Below are 21,260 nucleotides of genomic sequence, written 5' to 3' on the forward strand. Positions count from 1 at the left end.
AAAATCTACCTCAGCACTGCAAACTGTAAAACTTTGCACCCCCCTATTTAAAGGCCATTAAAAAAATAAAATTAAACTAAATTACTTCAAAACTTTTAATTTTAAATAATGTGATCTATGACCTGAACAACATTTGTGCGCGCGCACAAGGTGGAGAGAAGGGGGGGCTCAAAATGGGCACTACTAGCTTCTAGGCTTCTGCGAGAAAGCAAATAAAACTGACAGGAAAAGTCTACTCTTCTAGTACATCGAAGCATTTAGGGTTAATCAGATGCACTTTAAATAATGTACACACAATGTGTACAGACTTCCCTTTAATGACTTCAGACATGATTGGTTAATGTTGATTACAGCCACACCTAGAAAAAGTGTCGTGCAAGTTTTATGAGAAGAGTTTTGAAGTATTGTCCTTGGTCCAAATATGTATATCACCAAAATACAGCATAAAACAGGGGTGTGTCAACTGTTAATTAGTATCAAGAGAAAGTTAAGATGTGCAAAAATGTACTATAACACCGAATTGTTGGTCAAGCGCAATCAGTTCTTGTTGATTTTAGAACCAAAATCAAATTTCACAAGCAAGGTGAATATGCCCTTTTTGTGAGTTGTTTTCAATTAAAGTTCATGGTGGTCATGTTTTGTTGAAACCTCACCATGGAGAAGTGATCTGACATAGGACAAAAAGTACATAAAGTAAAAGACATTTTGCCATTTACAGAATAAATATTTCACTATAAAAACGCTAATAAACTGTCACGTTTGCGTGTGGCCTCAGTTCATTTCACTAGTTGTGAATTCAATCCACTTAAAAAGGAATGATGCGGTGTGAGCAGAAGCACAAGTGATTGTTACACATTGTGTTCCTTTCGCAACTCTTTTGGTCTAATTGTTGACAAGAGCTCAGCGTTTTCCTCGCTTGGCCGGGGGCTCCTCTGACTTCTGTCCTCCCCGCGTCCGCACCGCAGGGGGGCTGGCCTCCAGTTTGCGGACTCCCTTGGTGACGGTCGCCTGGCCTCTGGTCCCGCTACGAGGACAGAAACACACGCCGTTGGCTTTGCAGTGACAAAAAAAGATATTGCATAGTTGCTAACGGTTTCAGCAGAGCCTTTCACTCATCCTCATTCGTTTTGGGTTAAAGAAACGTCACAATCAAATTCAATGAAGTAGTTAACCATCAGTTCATTTCCCCAGTGGATTTATTGAAGATGTACATGCAACAAAAAGTGTCCAGAATCTCCACTAACAACCCAAGCTAAAATTAGCTGCTCCTGTGGTGGAAATAAACATTGGCTGTGGAAGTGAGGTGTCAACTCATTTACTTGACGTGCAGATTATTCATGTTCACGTGGTAACTTATGTCATTGACAAGAGTGTCAATCACCCTGTAGGTTGTCAATTAAGAAATACGTCTCATAAAAGTCATACAGCTGTTGTTCATCTTGACTTCATTTAACTTAATTGGAGTTTAAAAAATCTGTTCTTTCTGCACTATTATCACCCCTTGTGGTGGTCTCTAGACCCCTTAAAAGGGGGTTGGGGAAATGTCTCAAGAGAAACTCACCGTGCGCCAGCCGCATTCTCGTCTTTGCCACTTTGCCTACTGGCTCGCGTGGACGGTTTGCTGGGCTTGTTTCTGGAAAACAACAATAAATATTAAACTCCTGCCGGCTGTAGCTAAATAGTACTAAAAAGTCTCGGCACAATCCAGTACAGTTGTACAAAAAGACAAATACAATTATACAAATACTTTCAATGAATACCACTCAAATGAAAACTGAACACCACAACACTTGTAAGGGAAGAATTGTCGTCACAGTAGTAAGTAAGTAAGTAAGTAAATAAATACATAATCACCTTTCAGCTTCCAAGCGAGACGCCAAGCGTGTCGTCGCTCTGCCCTTCGTTTCTTTCCCATCACCCTCTTTCTCATCCTCATCATCCTCCATCTCCTTTTCTCGTGTCTTTTTATCTTTTTTCTCTGCCAGTGGAAGCATCGACACAAACTTTCATGCCCTCATTTTCTTTTTAATCACAATCACTCATGAGGACAAACAAAGAAGAAGAAGAACCTAAGTCATCTGATGACGTTGCAGCCTTGGGGGGTCTTCCCCTCCGAGCGGGCTTCTTGGGAGTGGCACCTGGCTGCCCGTCAACCTGAAGACATCCAACACAACTCTCTTACTGCACTTGAACTTGACAATGACAAATTGAGTCAATAAATAAGAGGATGGCATTTGAAACTTTAGCAGCCACGTACGTCATTGGGTCTGTTCTCAGTGCCGCTCCCCTCTTTTGCCTCCTTGTGGCCTTCGGTCGGGCTCACTGATGGAAAAGCAGATAGATTTCACCACTTTCATCATCACAAATCACACTAACAAAGGTACACCACCATCATGTCAATGTTGTGTCGGTCTGCCTTTGTGTTATTTTGCTCACCAATGTTTTGGCCTATCTGCTGGTCCTCTCCTTGCGCCTTCACTGCCTCCTCACTTGTGTTCTTTATGGGCTCCTCGTATGTGTCCGCTGATGCATCCTCATTGATGGCCTCTTCACTTTTGTAGCCATCACTAGTGTCCATGATGTCCTCCTTATTTAAATCCTTTAAGACCTCCTCATTTTTCTCTGTTGTCCCCTTCTCACTTGCGTCCTTTGTGCTGTCTTTGCCAACGTCCTCGGTGACGTCCTCATTGTTTTGCATCGTCGCCTCTTCACTTACGTCCTTGATGGTTTCCTCACTTGTGATCTTCGTCACCGCCTCACTTGTATGCTTTGTTGGCTCCTCATTTGTTACTAGTACATCCTCTTCACTTGTGTCCTTGATGGTCTCCTTGTTTGTGCTCTCGACAGTCTCAACACTTGTGTCCCTGGTGGCCTCCTCACTTGTTTCCACAATTGAATCCTTACATGTGTCCTTCAGTGTTTCCTCACATGTGCCCATCAAGGCCTCCTCGCTGGTGTTCTTGATCATCTCATCTCCCTCTTTAGGTTCTCCACCCTTCAAAAATCTCCTCCTCTTCTTCACTGCTGGTTCATCTGAAAATGAGGACCTCACATTTTCAATCCCATTCACAGCAGATATTCAGGGCTCCGAACCAGTTTAAAATCAATAAATTCCAAACACACAATATAATCAGAGTGCACACGGAAAATCCGCAGTGTTTAAAATTTATGTTTTAAAAAATTAAATTCTGAATCGCTTATGCTCACGAGGGTCACAGGTTGGTGTGGTGGACCAATGCCAGCTATGTTTTACTAGAATTAAAAATGATTAAAGATAATGAGGTACCTTGAATTGAGAGTTCAATTTGTTCCGGCAGCTGTAGTAAGATTAGTTTTAGTCATTGAGGATAATGAATATTGTGAGTAGTGTTATACTCCCCATTGTGGCACTTATTTTTTTTTATTCATTCATTTAATATCTGCCTTTGTAGAACTCCTTGGTCTTGTGACTGCATTTTTGGAAAATATAATTACTAAGAACTTAGTTATAATTAAAATTATAACCAGATAAACCCTTTTGAGTGGAATAACCTGTGAGGCCAAAAAAATGAAATTCAGCTGAACCTCAGAGGAACAAGTGAAAATGATACCATGACACACATAGTGGTGCACCAGCCTTGGAAGGGTCCCTCATATGAACAAATCCACTGAAATACAAACAGCCACAGGAAGAAGACACTTGTAGATGTGTCAGAAGTCTTTCAAATCAAATTAAACCCCAATCATAGCCAGCATAGTCGATAACATTTCTATTTCTTGACTAATTAGGGAATAGGATTTTTCCCAGAATGCTGGAAATCAGTGTATATAAAAGCCTATGTTCCGCTCATTGTAAATCACATTTTTTGCTTTTACCATGGACGCATCACTTCCATGGTTTTTCTGGTTGGAAAAACCCCATTGGGATCAGCTCAGGTCAAGTCTCCAGCCTCAATTACATTTTTCCCTGCCTCGAGAAACTTAAATGTTTCTACTGAATACCCAAGCAAAATTTAAGCAAAAGGAAACCTAGCCAACTTCTACTCTACTTCAGAAGGTGGAACAAAGGTGGCGAACACCAAAGGGGGAAAGGAGAATCCCCCAGGATAACCTCCAACTCACCTTGCAATCATAATTCAAGGAGTCATACCAATAACCATTTACACATATGGCACCAAATTAAGATACCTCATGTCCCAGATTAGCCACCAAAAATTTCAAGACAACACCATTGACGTGTTTTTGTACCATTTGTGCTCAAATATCTGTTGTTTGAAGCATACGGCAACAGGATCATTTGGAATGGAGGAAAAACTTTTATAAACTGTATTAATAGGCCGAGTTGTGAGAATGTAGGAGTAAGAGTGTTTTGAGGAACAGTGATACCGGGAAAGTCTTCATCAGACAGTGATGATTTTGATGAGCGAGTGGGCAAAAAAAAAAAAAAAAAGCTACCAAAGGAAGACTGAAAATCAAATGCTGCCTCCAGGTGACGAACAGAGAGGGTAGACAATGGAAAAAAAAATTGCACCATGGAAACAAATTCTAAACTGCGCTACTCTGGATTGTTGTGGACAGGAAATGTGGCATAAATCATTTGTGTGTGAAAGTATCTGAGGAATGGCCTGCATTTTACTGTAAATACTTGCACATTTTGATATTTTTCAACTTTTCACAGATTTCAAAATCAACTAATATATGAATCCTACATCACGGACAGGTAGAAAAACACTTATCGTACAATTCAGAGCTAGGTAGTAATGAACCAACTGAAAAAGATGGTCGTATCAGTGCGACCAGTGCAAAAGTTAGCATAGAGGCCTGCCTTTGAAGCCTCTTCTTTTATTAAAAAAAATGCTTGCTGTGAATTAAACTGAGTTCGTTGCCACGATCAAGCCCCCGCACACCTCTCGAAATGTTTCTCACAATTTAAAGGAAAAAATCATGAGCAACAGCTTGCATTTCCAGTCACTCGTAAGTCAAGACACCACTGGATATATTGAAATGAAAACTTTTAGCATGCTTCATTGTAGTTTTCTGAAGCATCTTACCCGAAAAGTGTCCTTTGGCTGCTGAACGTCTCCCTCTGCGACTCGGCGTCTGCTCCCTCTTCTCCAACTGCTTCGGTGGCTCCTCCTCCACGTGTTCTACAGTTTTGGACGATCGTCCCCTGCGTGGCGTTTTCTCCTTCACGACTTTCAACTGCTCAGCTTCCTGTGACCAAAACATTTGTTTTTGTGCTTCCCCTCCCCACCCCTTGATGAAGGAAGCATCGCGTTAAATCAAATGCCATTGAGCTTTCTGACCTCAGATGATGGTTCCTTTGCATCCTGCTCCTCACCTGTTGAAAATGAAAGTAGTCACTGTCAAATCTCACTTTGGCTAAGTTGTTGCATTTCTAATGTTTAGGTGAGAATTATTTACTGTATTCATTCACTGCTGCAGCATTCTGACTGGACAGCTTTCGCTTACGTGCACCTCGTCCTCTTTCCTGCTGTGAGAGAAAACACACAATATCAACACCTGAAGTATCAAGATGACCCGCTGTAACTTACCTTGTCTGACACCTCAGACTCCTTTGCTGTCTCATGAACGTCTATGGTCTCACCTTGATGAATGTCAAGAAAGACAATAAAAAGAGCGCAATGAAGACCTGATTCAACCTTGCAAGTGTCATTTAGGAATCTTAACATGTCAAACATACAGCAAAAGTAAGAAAACTCCAGAATTACTCACTTTCTTGTTTGGCCTCTTCTGTTCCACTTGTGGGTTCTCTCACTGCTATGGGTGGAGCGCACAGTTGAACCTAAATAATGATGGATAACATCCGCATAAAACAAGAATCAGGGAGTGATAAAGCTGTGGGCTGTTACCGTTGCAATAAATGTAACTTACAGTTTGTGTGCTACAGTCCTCCTCCTGGTTTTTCACATCAAGTTTGCCTGATGATGAGAAAACAAGTTCAAAATAAATAAATATGCGTGCCCCTCCCTACAATACAAAACAATTTGATACGTTCTTGATACATGGAATGCAATACGATTCAAGGACGATACATTTTTAAGTTGACCAAAATTCAATTCAGTTTAAGTCTATTATATTTTTTTATGTAAAATCGGGAGTTGCTTGAACGCTTTGGATTTGAAAATTGCCACAGGGTTGTCATTTTTCCTTCACAAACTCAAAACAGTATTTGCTCTAAGAGCGACCAATCTCGCGAGAGTTTTGAGAGGGCGGGAGAAGGTCAAAGAAGGAAATGGAGCTTGCATCAACATAAAAACGATTTTAAACATTTAGACTGGACAATCGACCGGTTCTAGCTATATTGCATTTGATGGAACATGATTCAATAGTCTGTGAACTGATGCACTCACATTATTTTATCAAAATTATTTTCCAACTGAAATTGTTTCTTTGTTACATCTCTAACAAATAAATACATATGATGTACAGTGAAGAAAATAAGTATTTGAATACCCTGCTATATTGCAAGTTGTTCCACTTAAAAATCATGCAGGGGTCTGAGATTTTCATCATAGGTGCATGTTCACTGTGAGAGAGTTAATCTAAAAAGAAAAATCCAGAAATCACAATCTATGATTTTTTTAACAATTTATTTGTGTGATACAGCTGCAAATAAGTACTTGAACGCCTAAGAAAACCAATGTTAATATTTGGTACACTAGCCTTTGTTTGCAATTACAGAGGTCAAACGTTTCCTGTAGTTGTTTACCAGGTTTGCACACACTGCAGGAGAGATTTTGGCCCACTCTTCCACACAGATACTCTCTAGATCAGACAGGTTTCTGGGCTGTCGCTGAGAAACACGGAGTTTCAGCTCTCTCCAAAGATTTTCTATTGGGTTTAGGTCTGGAGACTGGCTAGGCCACGCCAGAACCTTGATATGCTTCTTATGGAGCCACTCCTTGGTTTTCCTGGCTCTGTGCTTCGGGTCATTGTCATGTTGAAAGATCCAGCCACGACCCGTTATCAATGCTCTGCCTGAGGGGCAGAGGTTGTTTCCCAAAATCTCACAATCCATGGGCGCGGTCATCCTCTCCTTAATACAGTGCAGTCGTCATGTGCCATGTACAGAAAAACACCCCCAAAGCATGATGCTACAACCCCCATACTTCACAGCAGGGATGGTGTTCTTGGGATGGGACTAATCATTTGTCTTCCTCCAAACACGGTGAGTGGAATTATGACCAAAAAGTTCCATTTTGGTCTCATCTGACTACAAAACATTCTCCCATGACTCCTCTGTATCATCCAAATGGTCATTGGCAAACTTAAGACGGGCCCTGACATGTGCTGGTTTAAGCAGGGGAACCTTCCGTGCCATGCATGATTTCAAACCATGACGTCTTAGTGTATTACCAACAGTCACCATGGAAACCTTTTCAGGTCATTGACCAAGTCCTGTTGTGTTGTCCTGGGCTGATTCTTAACCTTCCTAAGAATCATTGAGACTCCACGAGGTGATATTTGCATGGGGCTCCACTTCGATTGAGGTTGACCCTCATGTTTAGCTTCTTCCATTTTCTAATGGTTGCTTCAACAGTGAACCTTTTTTCCACCAACCTGCTTGGCAATTTCTCCGTGGCTCTTTCCAGCCGTGTAGAGTTGTACAATTTTGTCTCTGGTGTCTTTGGACAGCTCTTTGGTCTTCGCCATGTTACAAGTTTGAGTCTTATTGATTGTATGGGGTGGAAAGGTGTCTTTATGCAGCTAACAACCTCACACAGGTGCATCTGATTCAGGATAATACATGGAGTGGAGGTGGACTTTTAAAGGCGCACTAACAAGTCTTTGAGGGTCAGAATTGTAGCTGATAAACAGGTTTTCAAAGACTTATTTGCAGCTGTATCACACAAATAAGTTGTTTAAAAAAAAAAAAAATCATAGATTGTGATTTCTGGATTTTTCTTTTTAGATGATCTCTCTCACAGTGGACATGTACCTACGATGAAAATTTCAGACCCCTCCATGATTTCTAAGCGGGAGAACTTGCAATATAGCAGGGTGTTCAAATACTTGTTTTCTTCAATGTAAGGTTTGAGGAAGGTTTACATACCATAAGTGACATCCATCTGCTCCTCATCTAATACCTCTTCTACCTATAATTCAGAAGAAAGCGTTAGATTTTAGTCTTGTTCATGTCATTTAAAGAAAGGAGAGTGAAATGAGCGCGGATGTTTCCTCACTTTGGTTCCCATCTGTCTGACAACATCAGAATCAGTATGGTCTAAAGGTGACACAAAACAATGTTAAGGCAGACGGAAATAAAGTCCATTGCAAAAGTGATGACTTCATGTGCTCACCTTGTGGACTGGAGACATGCTCGAGAGTAGGTGCCTCACATGGAGGTACAGCTGCATTTTGCTGCAGGTTTCCTGTGCCGGCATCATCGGCTGGAACATATTTAATGATAACAATTCACACAGATGTTGCCAACAATATTCCTGACCCATGGGATAATATATTTACGATGTTCATCAGCAGGTGTGGGCTCTTTGTCAGCTGGTTTTGTGTCAGCAGCTCTCTCCCCATCTTTGGCTTCATCCTGATCCGAAGGAAGGCCATTTGGCTGTGTGTCATCATCCTGAATGAACACGAACACACAGAAGCAGCACATTAAGCTATGACCAGTGACTCACACGAATTTCACATGCAAACAAAAGTCATGGGGCATGTAAGATCAGATAGTGAACACATTGATAGGCATCTTTGTTGCCGTGACTGAAGGTTATAAACTACATTAGTGCTTGAGAAGCAAACCGTAATTGTCAGTCTGTTGAAATTTAAGGCCTATCATTCATGAAATATGACCACCAGTATTATCCATCCATCCATCCATCCATTTTCTTTGACGCTTATCCTCACAAGGGTCGCGGGGAGTGCTGGAGCCTACCCCAGCTGTCAACAGGCAGGAGGTGGGGTACACCCTGAACTGGTGGCCAGCCAATTGGAGGGCACAGAGACAAACAGCCCCACTCACATTCACACCTAGGGGCAATTTAGAGTGTCTAATTAATGTTGCATGTTTTTGGGAGGTGGGCAGAAACCGGAGTGCCCGGAGAAAACCCACGCAGGCACGGGGAGAATATGCAAAGTCCACACAGGCAGGTCCAGGATTGAACCTGGGACTTCAGAACTGTGAGGCTAACGCTTTCCAGCTGCTCCACCGTGCTGCAAACAACCAGGATTAAATTGTTAATGTTTCCCAAAAGGAAATATCACACTTTATGTACTGTGTTCACTGTAAAAAAAAAAAATTATCGTGACCTCCCATCTACTGAGCAATGCAAATTTAGCGCTTCTGAATGATCTTGGGATGGGGTAGCCAACACGTAGATCACCATCAACAAATGGCTCTCTATGGCAAACCTGGTAAATCACGAGTCATTTTCAAAATAAAACATAGGCCTAATTTTAAACAAGAAAGAAGAAAGTAAATCCTCTTATTTAAACAGTTTTTGGTGTAAACTTTTCAACTTGGTTATTTGTATCACCAATGGGGTTCCTGTATTATTTTATAATTTCATCTTATTTTGAAAAGCACAAAGTTACAGAGGTCAGATTTTTAAATAAAATAAAATAAAAAAAAATAGAAATCCACTTTAATCTGTTTCCATCTTGAATGAGAACACAAATTCCCATATACATCATCAAATGGGAAGATGATATCCCTCATGCAAATGCTGTGTCCATCTTTAAACGAACAAGGCAGTCTTGAATGGCAACTCGCAACAATTCAAAGACTCGACAGTAGGCTAAGAAGCAAGAACTTCAGAGTGGATTGAAAGCTGAGCAATCACTTTTGCCCAGGCCACCAGCAAAAAGGTAAGCCCGTGTAAGAAACTTTTTCCGGAGGTAGCTCTTTAATAATAAGAAGAAGAAGAACTCATATGGTTGGTGACTTGATTTCAATCAGTCTGAGGGCTGTCACGTGTCTTGAAAAACAAATGGGGAAATTAAAGCAAGGATTCAAAGTGTGTACAAAACCTCAGAGATAAAAGATTATTTCCATCTCAAAACAATTCTGTGCCCGTCTGAACAAATTAATAACAGAATTTGTGCATAGATTTATGGAGGCACAAACCACGAGTCAATTAGTTGGCTTTGTATGCCAGAAGCAAGGTCAGGAAAAAAAACAGGAATTATTTCCATTAGCATGGACATGCGGATTATTGAACTTCAAAGTGATGTCAACCTAGAACTGAAGACTTCCGGTCACTCACGAGTGGAGATAAATGTCAATTAATTGTGTCACATATTTCATTTTCATATTTGATCATTTTCTGAAGAGACTTGGACATATATTACAAATACCAATAGCATTATTTGATGTCCTTGTCAGGCCCTGGTCTTTGTTTACATTTAATTTTATCTATACATTTTTCTGAATATTACTCAAGTAATTGTGTATTGAAGACAACCGCAGCTTTTATGTTGATTCCATCGTATTGGGATTTGTGATTTTTTTTTCCCCATACTACTCATAATTGTATGCATGTAGGTATTGGTCCTGTCAAAAAAAATTACCCATAGCAGGTATGTTTTTTTTTTTTTTCGGAATCTGTGGGGGAATATTTGCAATGCCCGAGACTTGTCGTGCTGTTAATTGTTACAACAGACGAGACAGATCATCAAAGAGATCATTCTATAGTTTAGCAGTTGAAAAGACTAGAAAAGATTAAGGGATTTTGGCAATTAAACATGATGGCTGGTGCCCAACCAAATAACACGCCTGTGTAGCAATCACTTCACTTCAGGTCGGAATTATTCTTCTCAATCTCAAATTCCCAAGAATTATTTGTAATGCCAAGTTGGCTCATCTCAGAACACTGCGTATTTAAAAAAATGAGTCCAATGCGTATTGGAAAAAAAGAATATAAACCGTCAATCACACAAAGGTTTACATAGGTTAATGTGTGGCCACAACACGCTTCGTGTACAAAGGAGCCGACTCGTCTTATTTTTTTAACGCATTGTTCTCAAATGAGCCAACTTGGCATTATAAGTACTTCTTGGGAAACGCTACAGAGGAATCGACTCACTTGTTCTCTTTTTTTTTTCCAATCATAGTTAATGAATGAGAGTTTGTGTATTGAATACTATCTGAACAGATCGATGGATTTCGGCAAAGGTTAACGTGTAGCCGAACACACTTCCCCGTTGAGAAGAGATCCAGCAACGAAGTATTTGTATGCATCCAAACTAATCTAGGCTTTCAAACTCTTCTTGTAAATCTCTACAACTTACTCACTAGATACATGCGTAGATCCAGTTGTCCAAGACAAGCGCAAGGTGGTTAATAGTCCAATTTCTTATCGGCGACAACATCGACTTCAGCATTATATATGGGTTCTCTATGCCAAGTGTCTCTCATTTTTCCACATACCTTCATTTATTATCACCTTCTGTTTAACGGTATCACACAAAACTCTGGGCGTCGTGCTATAAGACATTTTCGTGCCGTCTCCAATTGACTTAGCATTGAAGCATGCTTTGCTTGACCGACACTTCAACCTAGTGACGTGTTTTGATGATGTAGGTGCAGGAGCTCTAGAGCTACATTAAATTAAGACTTTTTAAGGAGAAGCAATACTCCCCGAGAAACTGTGCAGAGATGGGGAACCAAGGTCACGTTCCTTAGTCAGTAAGGTGAGAGGTGGATAACCAAAAGAAAAGCCTAAGGAAAATAAAAGTAATGCTTTTTTTTTTTTTTTTACCTGGAAAGCAGGCCAAACAGGTATATGAGCACTTGTTGCATCCATTTCAGACTTCTCTGTAAAGAGGGGAAACATCATTACCAGACTTGAAAAGAAACACAGCAGTCAAAGGATAATAAATATTTGGCTCCCTCGTGAAATTTCAAGATGAAGGTAAAACGTACTCCAGTGACCTACAAGTTGAATTTGTTCTGTGACTGAGCTTGTAACGCACATTACTGCTGTCAAATAGTAAACGAGACGCGGGATGCTGGGCAGATGCTGTGGGCTTTATCCAGAAATTTCACTGGGAAGCCAAATATGCCTAACTTTTTGTGACTAAGGTAATTTAACTATTCAAGTAATTTTCTAATTACCTTCACTGTTCGATTTGTCAACATCAATCTTCACTGTCTGGGATGCAAAGGGTGACAATTCACAAGTCTTAGACACATCACCAGCACTTTGTGGCTCTTCTTGTGGTTTGGGCTTGGTTTCCTCAGATACTGCCTCCTCCGACTCCTCCTTTAATCTATGATTCATGAAGCTGGGGGACAAAGCGCTGTCGGGGTCCATGGAGAGCAGCGTGAGGGCCGCCTCTTTCATCTTCATGTCAGCGTCCCGAAGCGTCACTTGCAGTGGAGTGTGCTCCCTGCTCGCCACCGAGTGCAGACTGGCGTCCATCGCCGAGGTGCAGACGTCCATTAGTGTCAGCAGAGCGTCGGCCTCCGGGGGCACGTGGGGTATTTCCCGCACTTGTGTCTCGCCTTCGGGGGCAATGTGGATTAAAGGTTCACGGGAGTCATCAGAGGAGGTGGCAGCAACTGCTTCAGAGTGTGTTGCTTTCATCTGCGCATCCTCAGCTTCAACGCCAAGAGAGAAGTCAGAATTCTCTACTTTGTCTTCTCTGGGTGCTTCCTTCTCATGGCTTTCCTCCTTCTTTGCTTTCTCCTTCTTGTCCCCTTTTTTCCTTGTGCTTTTGACGTCTTGCTCTTCAGAGCTCCTCCTCTGCTCCTTCAGAGTTGCCTCCTTCTTCTTCTCTTTTTCAGGTTTGCCAACACCTGAGGCTCCACGAATGTCCAAGGCATGAGTTTTCTTTTCTGTCTTCAAGTGCGTGTGAGACTTCGGTTCTTCTCTGGATTTGGACTTTTCTGTGGTTTTTCCTTTCTCTGCTGTGTTTATTCTTTTGTCGCCGTCAGCAAGGGTCTTGTTTGGTTGCTCAGCTTGCGGCTTCTCTTTGTTTTCCATTTTTAGTTTGGGCTTGTCCCCTTGCCGGTCTTCACTGTGGCTCTTGGACCTTTTCAGTATATCTTTGGAATGTTTTTCCTTCTTCTTAGCACTGTCCGCTCCCACGACTCCCACCTCAGGCCGGTCCTCCAAAGACCCTGAAGAATCTGGCCAGAGCGGTTGCTTTGATTCACTTATTGCTGCTGTTTTCTCTCCTTTGACCCTCTCTTTCTCTTTTATCTTGTCCTTCTCTCTACTCTTGTCCTTCTCAACAGACTGCGCACGCATCCGCTTGGCCAAAGGGTCGTCCACCTCGGACACAGACTGTTTCTGTTCCTTTGCGCCGGTCATTTTCTTCTCATTTTTCACTCGAGGTTTCTTCTCGCTTTTCTCGTCAGAGGACGGCGGCTTCCCAGGAACACCGTCCTTCTGCTGGGATTCGTTTATCTGGGGTTCAGATTTTTTCTCCTGCTTCTGTTTGAGCTTGGGGAGCTCCTCCGACACGCAGCGCTCCTTTTCTTTCCGCTCCTTGCGGGGCGGACGGTCAAACTTCCCGACAGAGCGCTGCCTGAGAGCCTCCTGTGAGCCCAGCTCCAAGTCTAAGATAAAGGAGTGCGTACGGCTTTTGTCAAGGAGTTTCTTGGCGTCGCCAGGATCTTCTGATACGTTCCCACTACCGCTTATCTTTGAGTGCTTCTCATCCGGCACTGAGGAGTCCGAAAGATTCTTCACCATCTTCTGCTGTAGGTTGCGCAATTGTGTTGATTTTACTTCCTGAAAAGGACAAAACAGTTACAGCTCATCATATACATTTTCTACACTGTTTGTCATCATTGTCTCATTATCATTTGTTTGTCACATACTGGTTTCTTTGATGTTTCTCCAGCTTCTTTTTTCCCATTGGTCACATCTCCCTCGCTCCTAAATGAACACAAACATGAGCAGATTCCATTCAAAGAGGCTACAAGGTGACAATGAGGGCTCTTTAGTCCTCACCGTGAGTCTAGCTTCCTCTTTCTGCTAAGAGCCACTTTTTTCTCCAGAACTTTCCGCTCTTTGCGGGCTTCTTTGGCTCGGGGTGTCACGAGCCCAGCAGAGAGGCCACTCTTGTGTTTTATCTGATCTGTCCAGGGATAAAATGAACAAGTTTCAAGAATGATTGTTTTCAGAAGAGTGTTGTATCCACACTCCTCCATATTCACATTATGTACATATTTTTACAATACTCTAAATTAAACACTAAATTAACACGGTGTAACAGCCAAAATACAATCAAGGAAAACAGTACATCTTTTACACACAAACACGTCTAAACGTTGAACCGGTACACCACTAATGCCCTCACATGAGCTTCAGGACGATTCCATTAATGATACACTTCAGTCGCTTTATTACTATGAGCGGGAACAGAACGCACAAAGATTGTAAGAGCTGCTGTGAATCATGACTCACACACACACTTACTAACATGAGCCAACTTCAAGCAGAACTGTCCCCTTACTCTTTCTTCTTTTCTGACATCACCACCGCTCTTTTGTCTTTGCTATTTTTCAAAACCTCCAATCGCCAGGCTCACCCTTAATGGCCCACACTCGTCATCACCATGGCACAGATATTACAGTGTGTTTTAATTACAGATTATTTCACATACGCTCGCTCCATTGTTGAAAAAAAAAAAAAAAGAAGAAACATACCAAGTCTCATTTGAAGTTCGCCAAACAACATTTGGACAAGTCAGTTAAATACTGGGAGATTATACGTAGTGTAGTCTGAAGAGACATAAACTGAACTCTTTGGAGGCCATAATGCACACCAGGAGGAGGAATGGCACTGCACAAAACACCACCCCGAGAATCAAGTTCAGAGGTTGGAACATGATGCAGACATGTGATTTGACTGAATGAAAAAAGACTGAAAAATAGCCAGGGGTTTGGGGGCTGCAAGGACGATCAAAGGATGATCACCAATTTTAACGCGCAAGTTTTACAAATTGTATTATGAATGAAATACATCTAGTACATCTATAAATAAATGCTATTCTGTTTTCAAACTGTACACAATACGATCGTTCATTTAGGTGTATACCTTTACCCCCAAAAATTACAAATTCAAATTCAACTAAGTAAACTACTGACTTGAATTCAGATTTGCATCATGGCATTCAAGCGTGCTTTCATAGCATGTATATCGTATCCATTCAAAAACGTTTTGATTTGTTTTAGTAAATGATTGAAACTCATGAATTTGACAACAATTATTAACGTCATGTGTCGTTATCAGGAAATAATACAAACATTTTTACAAGTAATTGCTTCTGAACTCTCATCATCTGCAATTGGGGTTGGTTGTTGGCCTTGGGTTGACATTTTCATGTACCAGCCATGGAAAAGTTTGTTTTTGTTGCTTTCAGTTGTTTGACGTGTTTTTGCCGTTTCGCGTTAACTTCCCATGCCTTGAAACCTCTTGATCCATAGTCAATAGTATCCTGACCCCATGTGCACAATGCTTTACCAGGTGGATCGATTTTGCGAATGAAGTCACTTAACAGAGTGGTAACTTCCTTCTTTCCAACTGTCGCGACGATTGCGCGTTCAATCCAATCCCATCGCAATTTATTTTTGACATATCAATTTCTTTCACTTGAGAGGCATCTTTCCTCTGGAGCACCGCCATTGTGTTTACTTGCAAATGGCCCCATAAACTGCCTCGTATACCACAAGCGTTTTCATTTGTCAGGAGGAACACATTCGACCAATCAACAGACGTGTATCTAATCTTGCAAAAATCGGACCAGAATATGAACAAGTGTGGATTCTGGCACTGGTTACGGTCGGAATATGGCTGATTTTTTTTTTTTTTTTTAAATCAATGCAATTTAAAAAGACGGAACTCCGCCTATAAGCGGAAAACTCACGTATGATGATGGCGTGGGGCTGCTTTGCAGCAAATGTTACAGTAGAGGAATGAGCCACAATCAAATGTGAGCACCACAAAGCAGTTCTTTTGTAGAGATTTTTTTTAAATTAGATTTAATCAACAGAGGAGTCAATGGAAACAGGCTTTTGTAGAAAGTATTAAATAAATACCAATGGGCACATTCAATACTCCCATGGGAGTACTCCCGGGGTGAATCATTTTCGGCGCCGAGCCGGGCCGCTTTACAGCGTTGTCATCGCATGCCGCTGAGTGGGGCATTGTCGGCAGCCGCTGCCGTCCGCGAGGCAACCCAGCAGCCTGCCGCCGTCCGACACGCACATCGACACATTTAGCACGCCTGTCATACATACGCGGATCTTTTGTTACGTTATGAGAGACCGATTACGTGCTCCGCCCCAAACTATTCTTTTTTTTTTAGTAGCTGTACACACACTTACCTGTCATTTGGAAAGCACAAAGCTCCCGTCGTTTGCACTGTGCAATCCATTTTTCACGACGAACCGGGTCTCTTACAAACGTATGAAGGGTAAATCCATCCTCTCGAGTATTCAAGCAATGTCCAGCAATGCAATAACCCGGCATTTTGGCTAACACGAAGAAACAACGAGCTACCTTCCCGGAGGTAAAACTAATAGAAACAAACGAGGCCACTTGAGGGCGGTCCTGCCATGTACGTCACTTCTGCTTCTTCTCAAAAACAAATCCCTCAAGAGGATTTTCATGGCGGGAGTTACAAAAAGCTCTATACGTCAAAATCATGTTTTGTGGTGAAAAAAGGCATGGGTCCATGTCGGCTGCCGTTTTTTCATTAATAACATACTAAAAATCATGTATTTCATGACAGTGGCCCTTTAATCACATTCAAGCTTGAAGATATTTGAGGATCATGAAGTATTTTCTGTGTCATAAAAAACGAGCAATGCAAAATGTCAGAAAACAGATTGGACCTGGTTGCAGAGGGTGATAATGAGAGGTGGGCACGAGGCGCCACATACAGGAGAGAGGAGAGTAATCCAAGTAGATATACCTTGTTCTTCAGACTGTGCTGCTTTCTGCTTCCGCTTCTCTTCCATTCGCTCTCGATTTTGCTGCCTTTTGAGAAGACGTTCCTCTTTGTCCTTGGCCTGAAAAGCGTATTTGAAAAGAAACATGTAGTGATACACATCCTTTTTTTAAACAAATGCCTCTATCAAGGAATCAATGTTTTCTTTGCCTTCTCATTTTTGTTTTATGATTACTGCAGAATGGAATCCAAATGCAGATGCAATTATTTTATTTTTATGAACAGATTACTACATAAAGTCCTTAATGAAGTCTTTTGTGTCCAACTCACGACAGATCGCCGCCGTTCCTCCACTGTGACTTCATCATCTGAGTCGCTATAGTAACGGGAGTACAGGAAGGGCTTGTGCACGTAGGCCTTGCGGCGAGGTTTGCTTTCTTTGCCTTCTTCTCCTGTCTCCTCGCTTGTTTCTCTCTTGTCTGAGTTCTCACCTTAAAAATTGGAAGGGGGGGAGGAATCCCTTGACATTATCGACGGTACATAAAGTGACGTCCGGAAAATAAAGTTTGCAGGACAAAAGAAGTGAGACCATCGAGTGTGCGCTCGCCCTCCTCGGAGGAATCGGACAACGGCACCTCTTCTTCGCTCTCCCCTTCAAATGATGACAGGTCGCTCGTGTGCACGGAACTCACTGTAATGTCACTCAGGCCATCTAAATCAGAGTCCTCCAAAGAATACTCTGCAAATTAAGACACCACATGTTTTGAAATATTTACCATGAATACAATAACGACACTCAAAAACCACCAAAACTAAATATTATATACCAAAATACAGATATATCTCAATAAATTTAAATATGATAGAAAGGTCAATTTTTTCCTAGTACGTACTCATACATTTAACTGGTGGAAATATTATGCAATGAAAATCTCCCATATTTCGAAATTAAAAATCTTTTTTTTTTTAATTATTACATAATATTCAAGTTTCTACATTTTGTGAATTTAGGGTTTTCATTTGTTGTAAACTACAGTCCTCTTTCAACGTAATGGGAAAAAGCAAGGTCAATCCCTTTGTTTTTGTTTCGTACTGAGGACATTTGGGTTTTAGATCAAAAGATAAATATGAGACAAATGTTCAGGATTCCATCCTTTATTTCTTGGTATTTATATATTGAAGTGTTAAACAACTTAGTACAGAGCACAGTTTGTTTGAAGCCACACACACGGAACCCGCTTTTTGGGCAGCTACTTTTTTTCAATTGCCTCTTCGCTACAGACAGTTCTAACTAAGAATAAGCAAAGTAGTACTGACCTTCCTTTATCCTCTCTTTGGCTTTCTGCTTGGCCTGACAGCTATCTTCCTCCTGCTTTTCCTCTGAAGGTTTCCCAGTTGGTTTTTCGCCCTCTTTGGATTTCTCCTCAGCCTGATCTTCTGCTTGTGGCTCTTCCTCCTCCGTAGATATTTCTTTCCCAACATCCATCTGGTCCGGAGGGCCGTCAGTCTTGACCTCTAATTCTTGGCCCTCTGCCCCCGTCTTTGCTTCCTCTTCCTGTTCTTGTTCAGTCTTCTTGTCTTCCTCCTCATCCAGACTCATGTCCTGCTCGCCGTCCTCAACGAGCTCATCGAGGGCTTTGAGGACCTTCTCGGGGGTCCTGCTGTTAGCCTCCTGGTTGAGAGAGGTGATGACGTCCAGGATTGACATGGCGTCTGTGGCAGGAGTGGATGTCGGCACAGACGATGAGGCTACAACAACAACATGAGCATAATTAACCACAAATCAAAGTCTCAATTTCATCGTGTTTTATAGGAATTCAACCAATACGGTCTCTGGTAAAAAAAAATAAATAAAAGTACCACAAAAGTCCAACAAGATTCATAATTAGACACTACAGCGTAGAATGTGAGAATTTTGACCCTAAGTGGAAAAACACAATACCTTCACCTCACATCCACATGTTGCATAGTTATGATGCAAAATCTATTTTTATCCAATTAATTGATGGGATGATCAGTAAACTATTCTAATGTTTTTATATTTTTTTTTAATAGCTGCAACTTTAGCCCCTCTACATGGGAGATTTTCACCAATTGACCCCAACAACTCGTAAGTCAAGCCTCGCCTTCTTCTTTTCCTTCATACGGCGGTTCACAAACGGCTATACAGATACACATACAGATTCTGCACACAAGTGTGATATGTAACACGAAAATAGAAAACTGTCAATGACGAATTCGTCTTTGGGTTATAATATATTATATTCTGTGGCTTCGCGGTCTTCCTCTGACTCCGGAAAGATCTTGTGCTAATATCAATGGTTTCTCCGTCGATATGCATGGAAATACCATTGAAATACCGCGCGCTGAAATACTTGAAGGCCTGCTGTCTGCTCTTCAACGATATTTCACTATTCGGTAAGAATGCGAGTGAAAAATCAGCTGGTAAATCGGACAATTTCGCTCTCAACTTTTCTTCCTGCGCCGCCATTTTGTCTAATGTTTGTCTGAGGTTAGCAACAGTGGGGTGACGTGAATTCAGGAGGCGTGGTTAAGTGCACTGTATGGAGGGGTCAATTGTGGGTGGTCTGCAACGCATCGCTGCAATGAACATTGCTTTACTGTACATCATAGGAAAATAAATTCTACCATGTAAAAACACTTACACTCCATTACACTGTACTGGGGCTGGGCAATGTGACCAAAAATTAAAATCACAGTATAAGTTGTATTCCTTCAGGGTCACAGTATATATTGTCGTATGAGCTTCAGGGTAAAAACGATTATACACAATCACAGAGTGGGACCAAACAAATTATTTTCATTTACATTGTTTGCTACGGAAAACAACTTTTGAGGCAAACCTGTTAATCAACCAGCATCACAATATGGATTGTGCTAAACTTTGGAGGTCCCACTTTCATTTTATTTCGTTACTTTAATTAGTGGATGGATGTGCAGGAGTAAGGTAAAGAGTGACATTATCAAACATACCCTGCTGAGGAACGACGGCATCGGCGTTGGTCTCGGGAGAAGGCATCGCCTCTGGCGGATCCACACTGCTGGTGCCGGGTGACAGAAACTGGCGGACTACTTTCTCTACCTGTGGCCTGAAGATGTGGTTGACTTTGGGATCCACCACCTGGGCTACGATTCTGTCCACTCCCTGCTCCAGCATGCCCGATCTAAGAAAGACTTTCTTACATTTCACGTCAAACCCGAATAACAACATGGATGGAGATAAAATTTACTTACTGCAACACAAGCTGTCTGATGTTGTTTCGCAACTGGTTTTTGTTCAACTGGGGGCTCCATGTGTGGTTGGAGAGGTGATTGGAGACGAAGTTGTCCACTCGTTGTTTCAGGTTCAGGTAAGCTGGCTGAAAAAGATATGTAAATGGTCACCCCAAATTTTCCACAAACCTTCGAGACTACTAATCAGATTTGATTCATAGTAATATCCATCCATTCATTCATTATCCAAGCCGCTTATCCTCACAAGGGTCACGGGAAAGCTGGAGCCTATCCAAGCTAGCTTCAGGCGAAAGGTAGACTACACCCTGAACTGGTCGCCAGTCAGTCACAAGGTAGAGAGACACCATCACTGAGCGGTAATCGATCCCATGCTACTCACACTAAAGTCAGACGTGTCTTCAGACTTGCGTGAGCTTTGCCTATCCCAGCTAACTTCGGACACCGGTCACCTGCCATTCGCAAGGCATATAACACTTTATTTCTGTTTTCATAATTTTTCTGACATTTTTGTTTTGGGTTCTACCTTGCATGCTGTGACATTTTCAGAATCAGAATCAGCTTTTGTCATGTAAACCAGGTGCATCGGCTCAATATAAGTTGGGAACCCCTGCTTTAAAGGTCAAGCGTCATCCCTATAAACATCCTAAAATAGATAGTGAAATGAAAAATACATATAACATTATTCACTTCAATGTCGACACGAAAAAATAATCATGACCGGAGAGCACATCATCCATGTGCAAAGTTGCAGAAGTGTCATTTGAGATCCAAGTGGTCGCCAAATTGGCTGCATTTACTGTCCGTGACGTCACCCCGGAAAAACCATTGAAAAACACGCTGTGGCTCCGACTGTGGGACACGCCCCTTCAGACACGGAAGCTCTTTTCGAAGAAGAGAACGTCTCCCAATCGAGTTAAGTGTCCGGGGCAATATTATCTTATTGTTTCAAGCCATATTTAGATTATACATGCATCACTTCTAACTAATAACAGACTCACCGACAGTATGACAGTATGTAGCGTACTCACCCGGGAGCAAGCACCGCACCGCGGCCCGGGTGCGACAAGCTGAACCACGGCGCCGAGCCGGGCTGCTTTACGGCGTTGTCATCGCTCACGGCTGAGTGCGCCTTTAACAATATT

The 21,260-nt window shown here is 41.9% G+C and overlaps 1 protein-coding gene across 1 annotated transcript; it reads right to left on the reverse strand.

Moving 5' to 3' along the window:
* Positions 1-301: 301 nt before the first annotated feature.
* bod1l1 (biorientation of chromosomes in cell division 1-like 1) lies at positions 302-20,243 on the reverse strand. Its single transcript, XM_061835696.1, has 26 exons — positions 20,119-20,243; positions 19,858-20,058; positions 18,181-18,612; positions 17,453-17,602; positions 17,194-17,354; positions 16,888-16,984; positions 13,920-14,046; positions 13,787-13,844; positions 12,074-13,697; positions 11,718-11,773; positions 8,470-8,584; positions 8,304-8,393; positions 8,187-8,227; positions 8,057-8,099; positions 5,875-5,921; positions 5,716-5,785; positions 5,535-5,587; positions 5,404-5,473; positions 5,286-5,320; positions 5,031-5,193; positions 2,437-3,033; positions 2,258-2,322; positions 2,070-2,154; positions 1,855-1,978; positions 1,562-1,633; positions 302-1,024 (listed from the first exon to the last, which is right to left on the reverse strand). Exons 2-26 carry the CDS (start codon positions 20,039-20,041, stop codon positions 901-903), a joined length of 4,683 nt encoding a protein of 1,560 aa, XP_061691680.1. The 5' UTR covers positions 20,042-20,058; positions 20,119-20,243; the 3' UTR covers positions 302-900.
* Positions 20,244-21,260: the final 1,017 nt, after the last annotated feature.

Source organism: Syngnathoides biaculeatus, chromosome 11, assembly GCF_019802595.1.
Source record: "Syngnathoides biaculeatus isolate LvHL_M chromosome 11, ASM1980259v1, whole genome shotgun sequence".
Lineage (NCBI taxonomy): Eukaryota > Metazoa > Chordata > Actinopteri > Syngnathiformes > Syngnathidae > Syngnathoides > Syngnathoides biaculeatus.

Excerpts from the sequence above, each read along its gene's own strand:
- bod1l1 (XM_061835696.1), bottom strand. The coding sequence starts at position 20,041 with ATGCTGGAGCAGGGAGTGGACAGAATCGTAGCCCAGGTGGTGGATCCC. Across the intron at positions 5,474-5,534 it reads AGTCTGAGGTGTCAGACAAG|CAGGAAAGAGGACGAGGTGC; the intron begins GTAAGTTACAGC and ends TTTCTCTCACAG. Across the intron at positions 1,025-1,561 it reads GAGAATGCGGCTGGCGCACG|CGGGACCAGAGGCCAGGCGA; the intron begins GTGAGTTTCTCT and ends CTGTCCTCGTAG.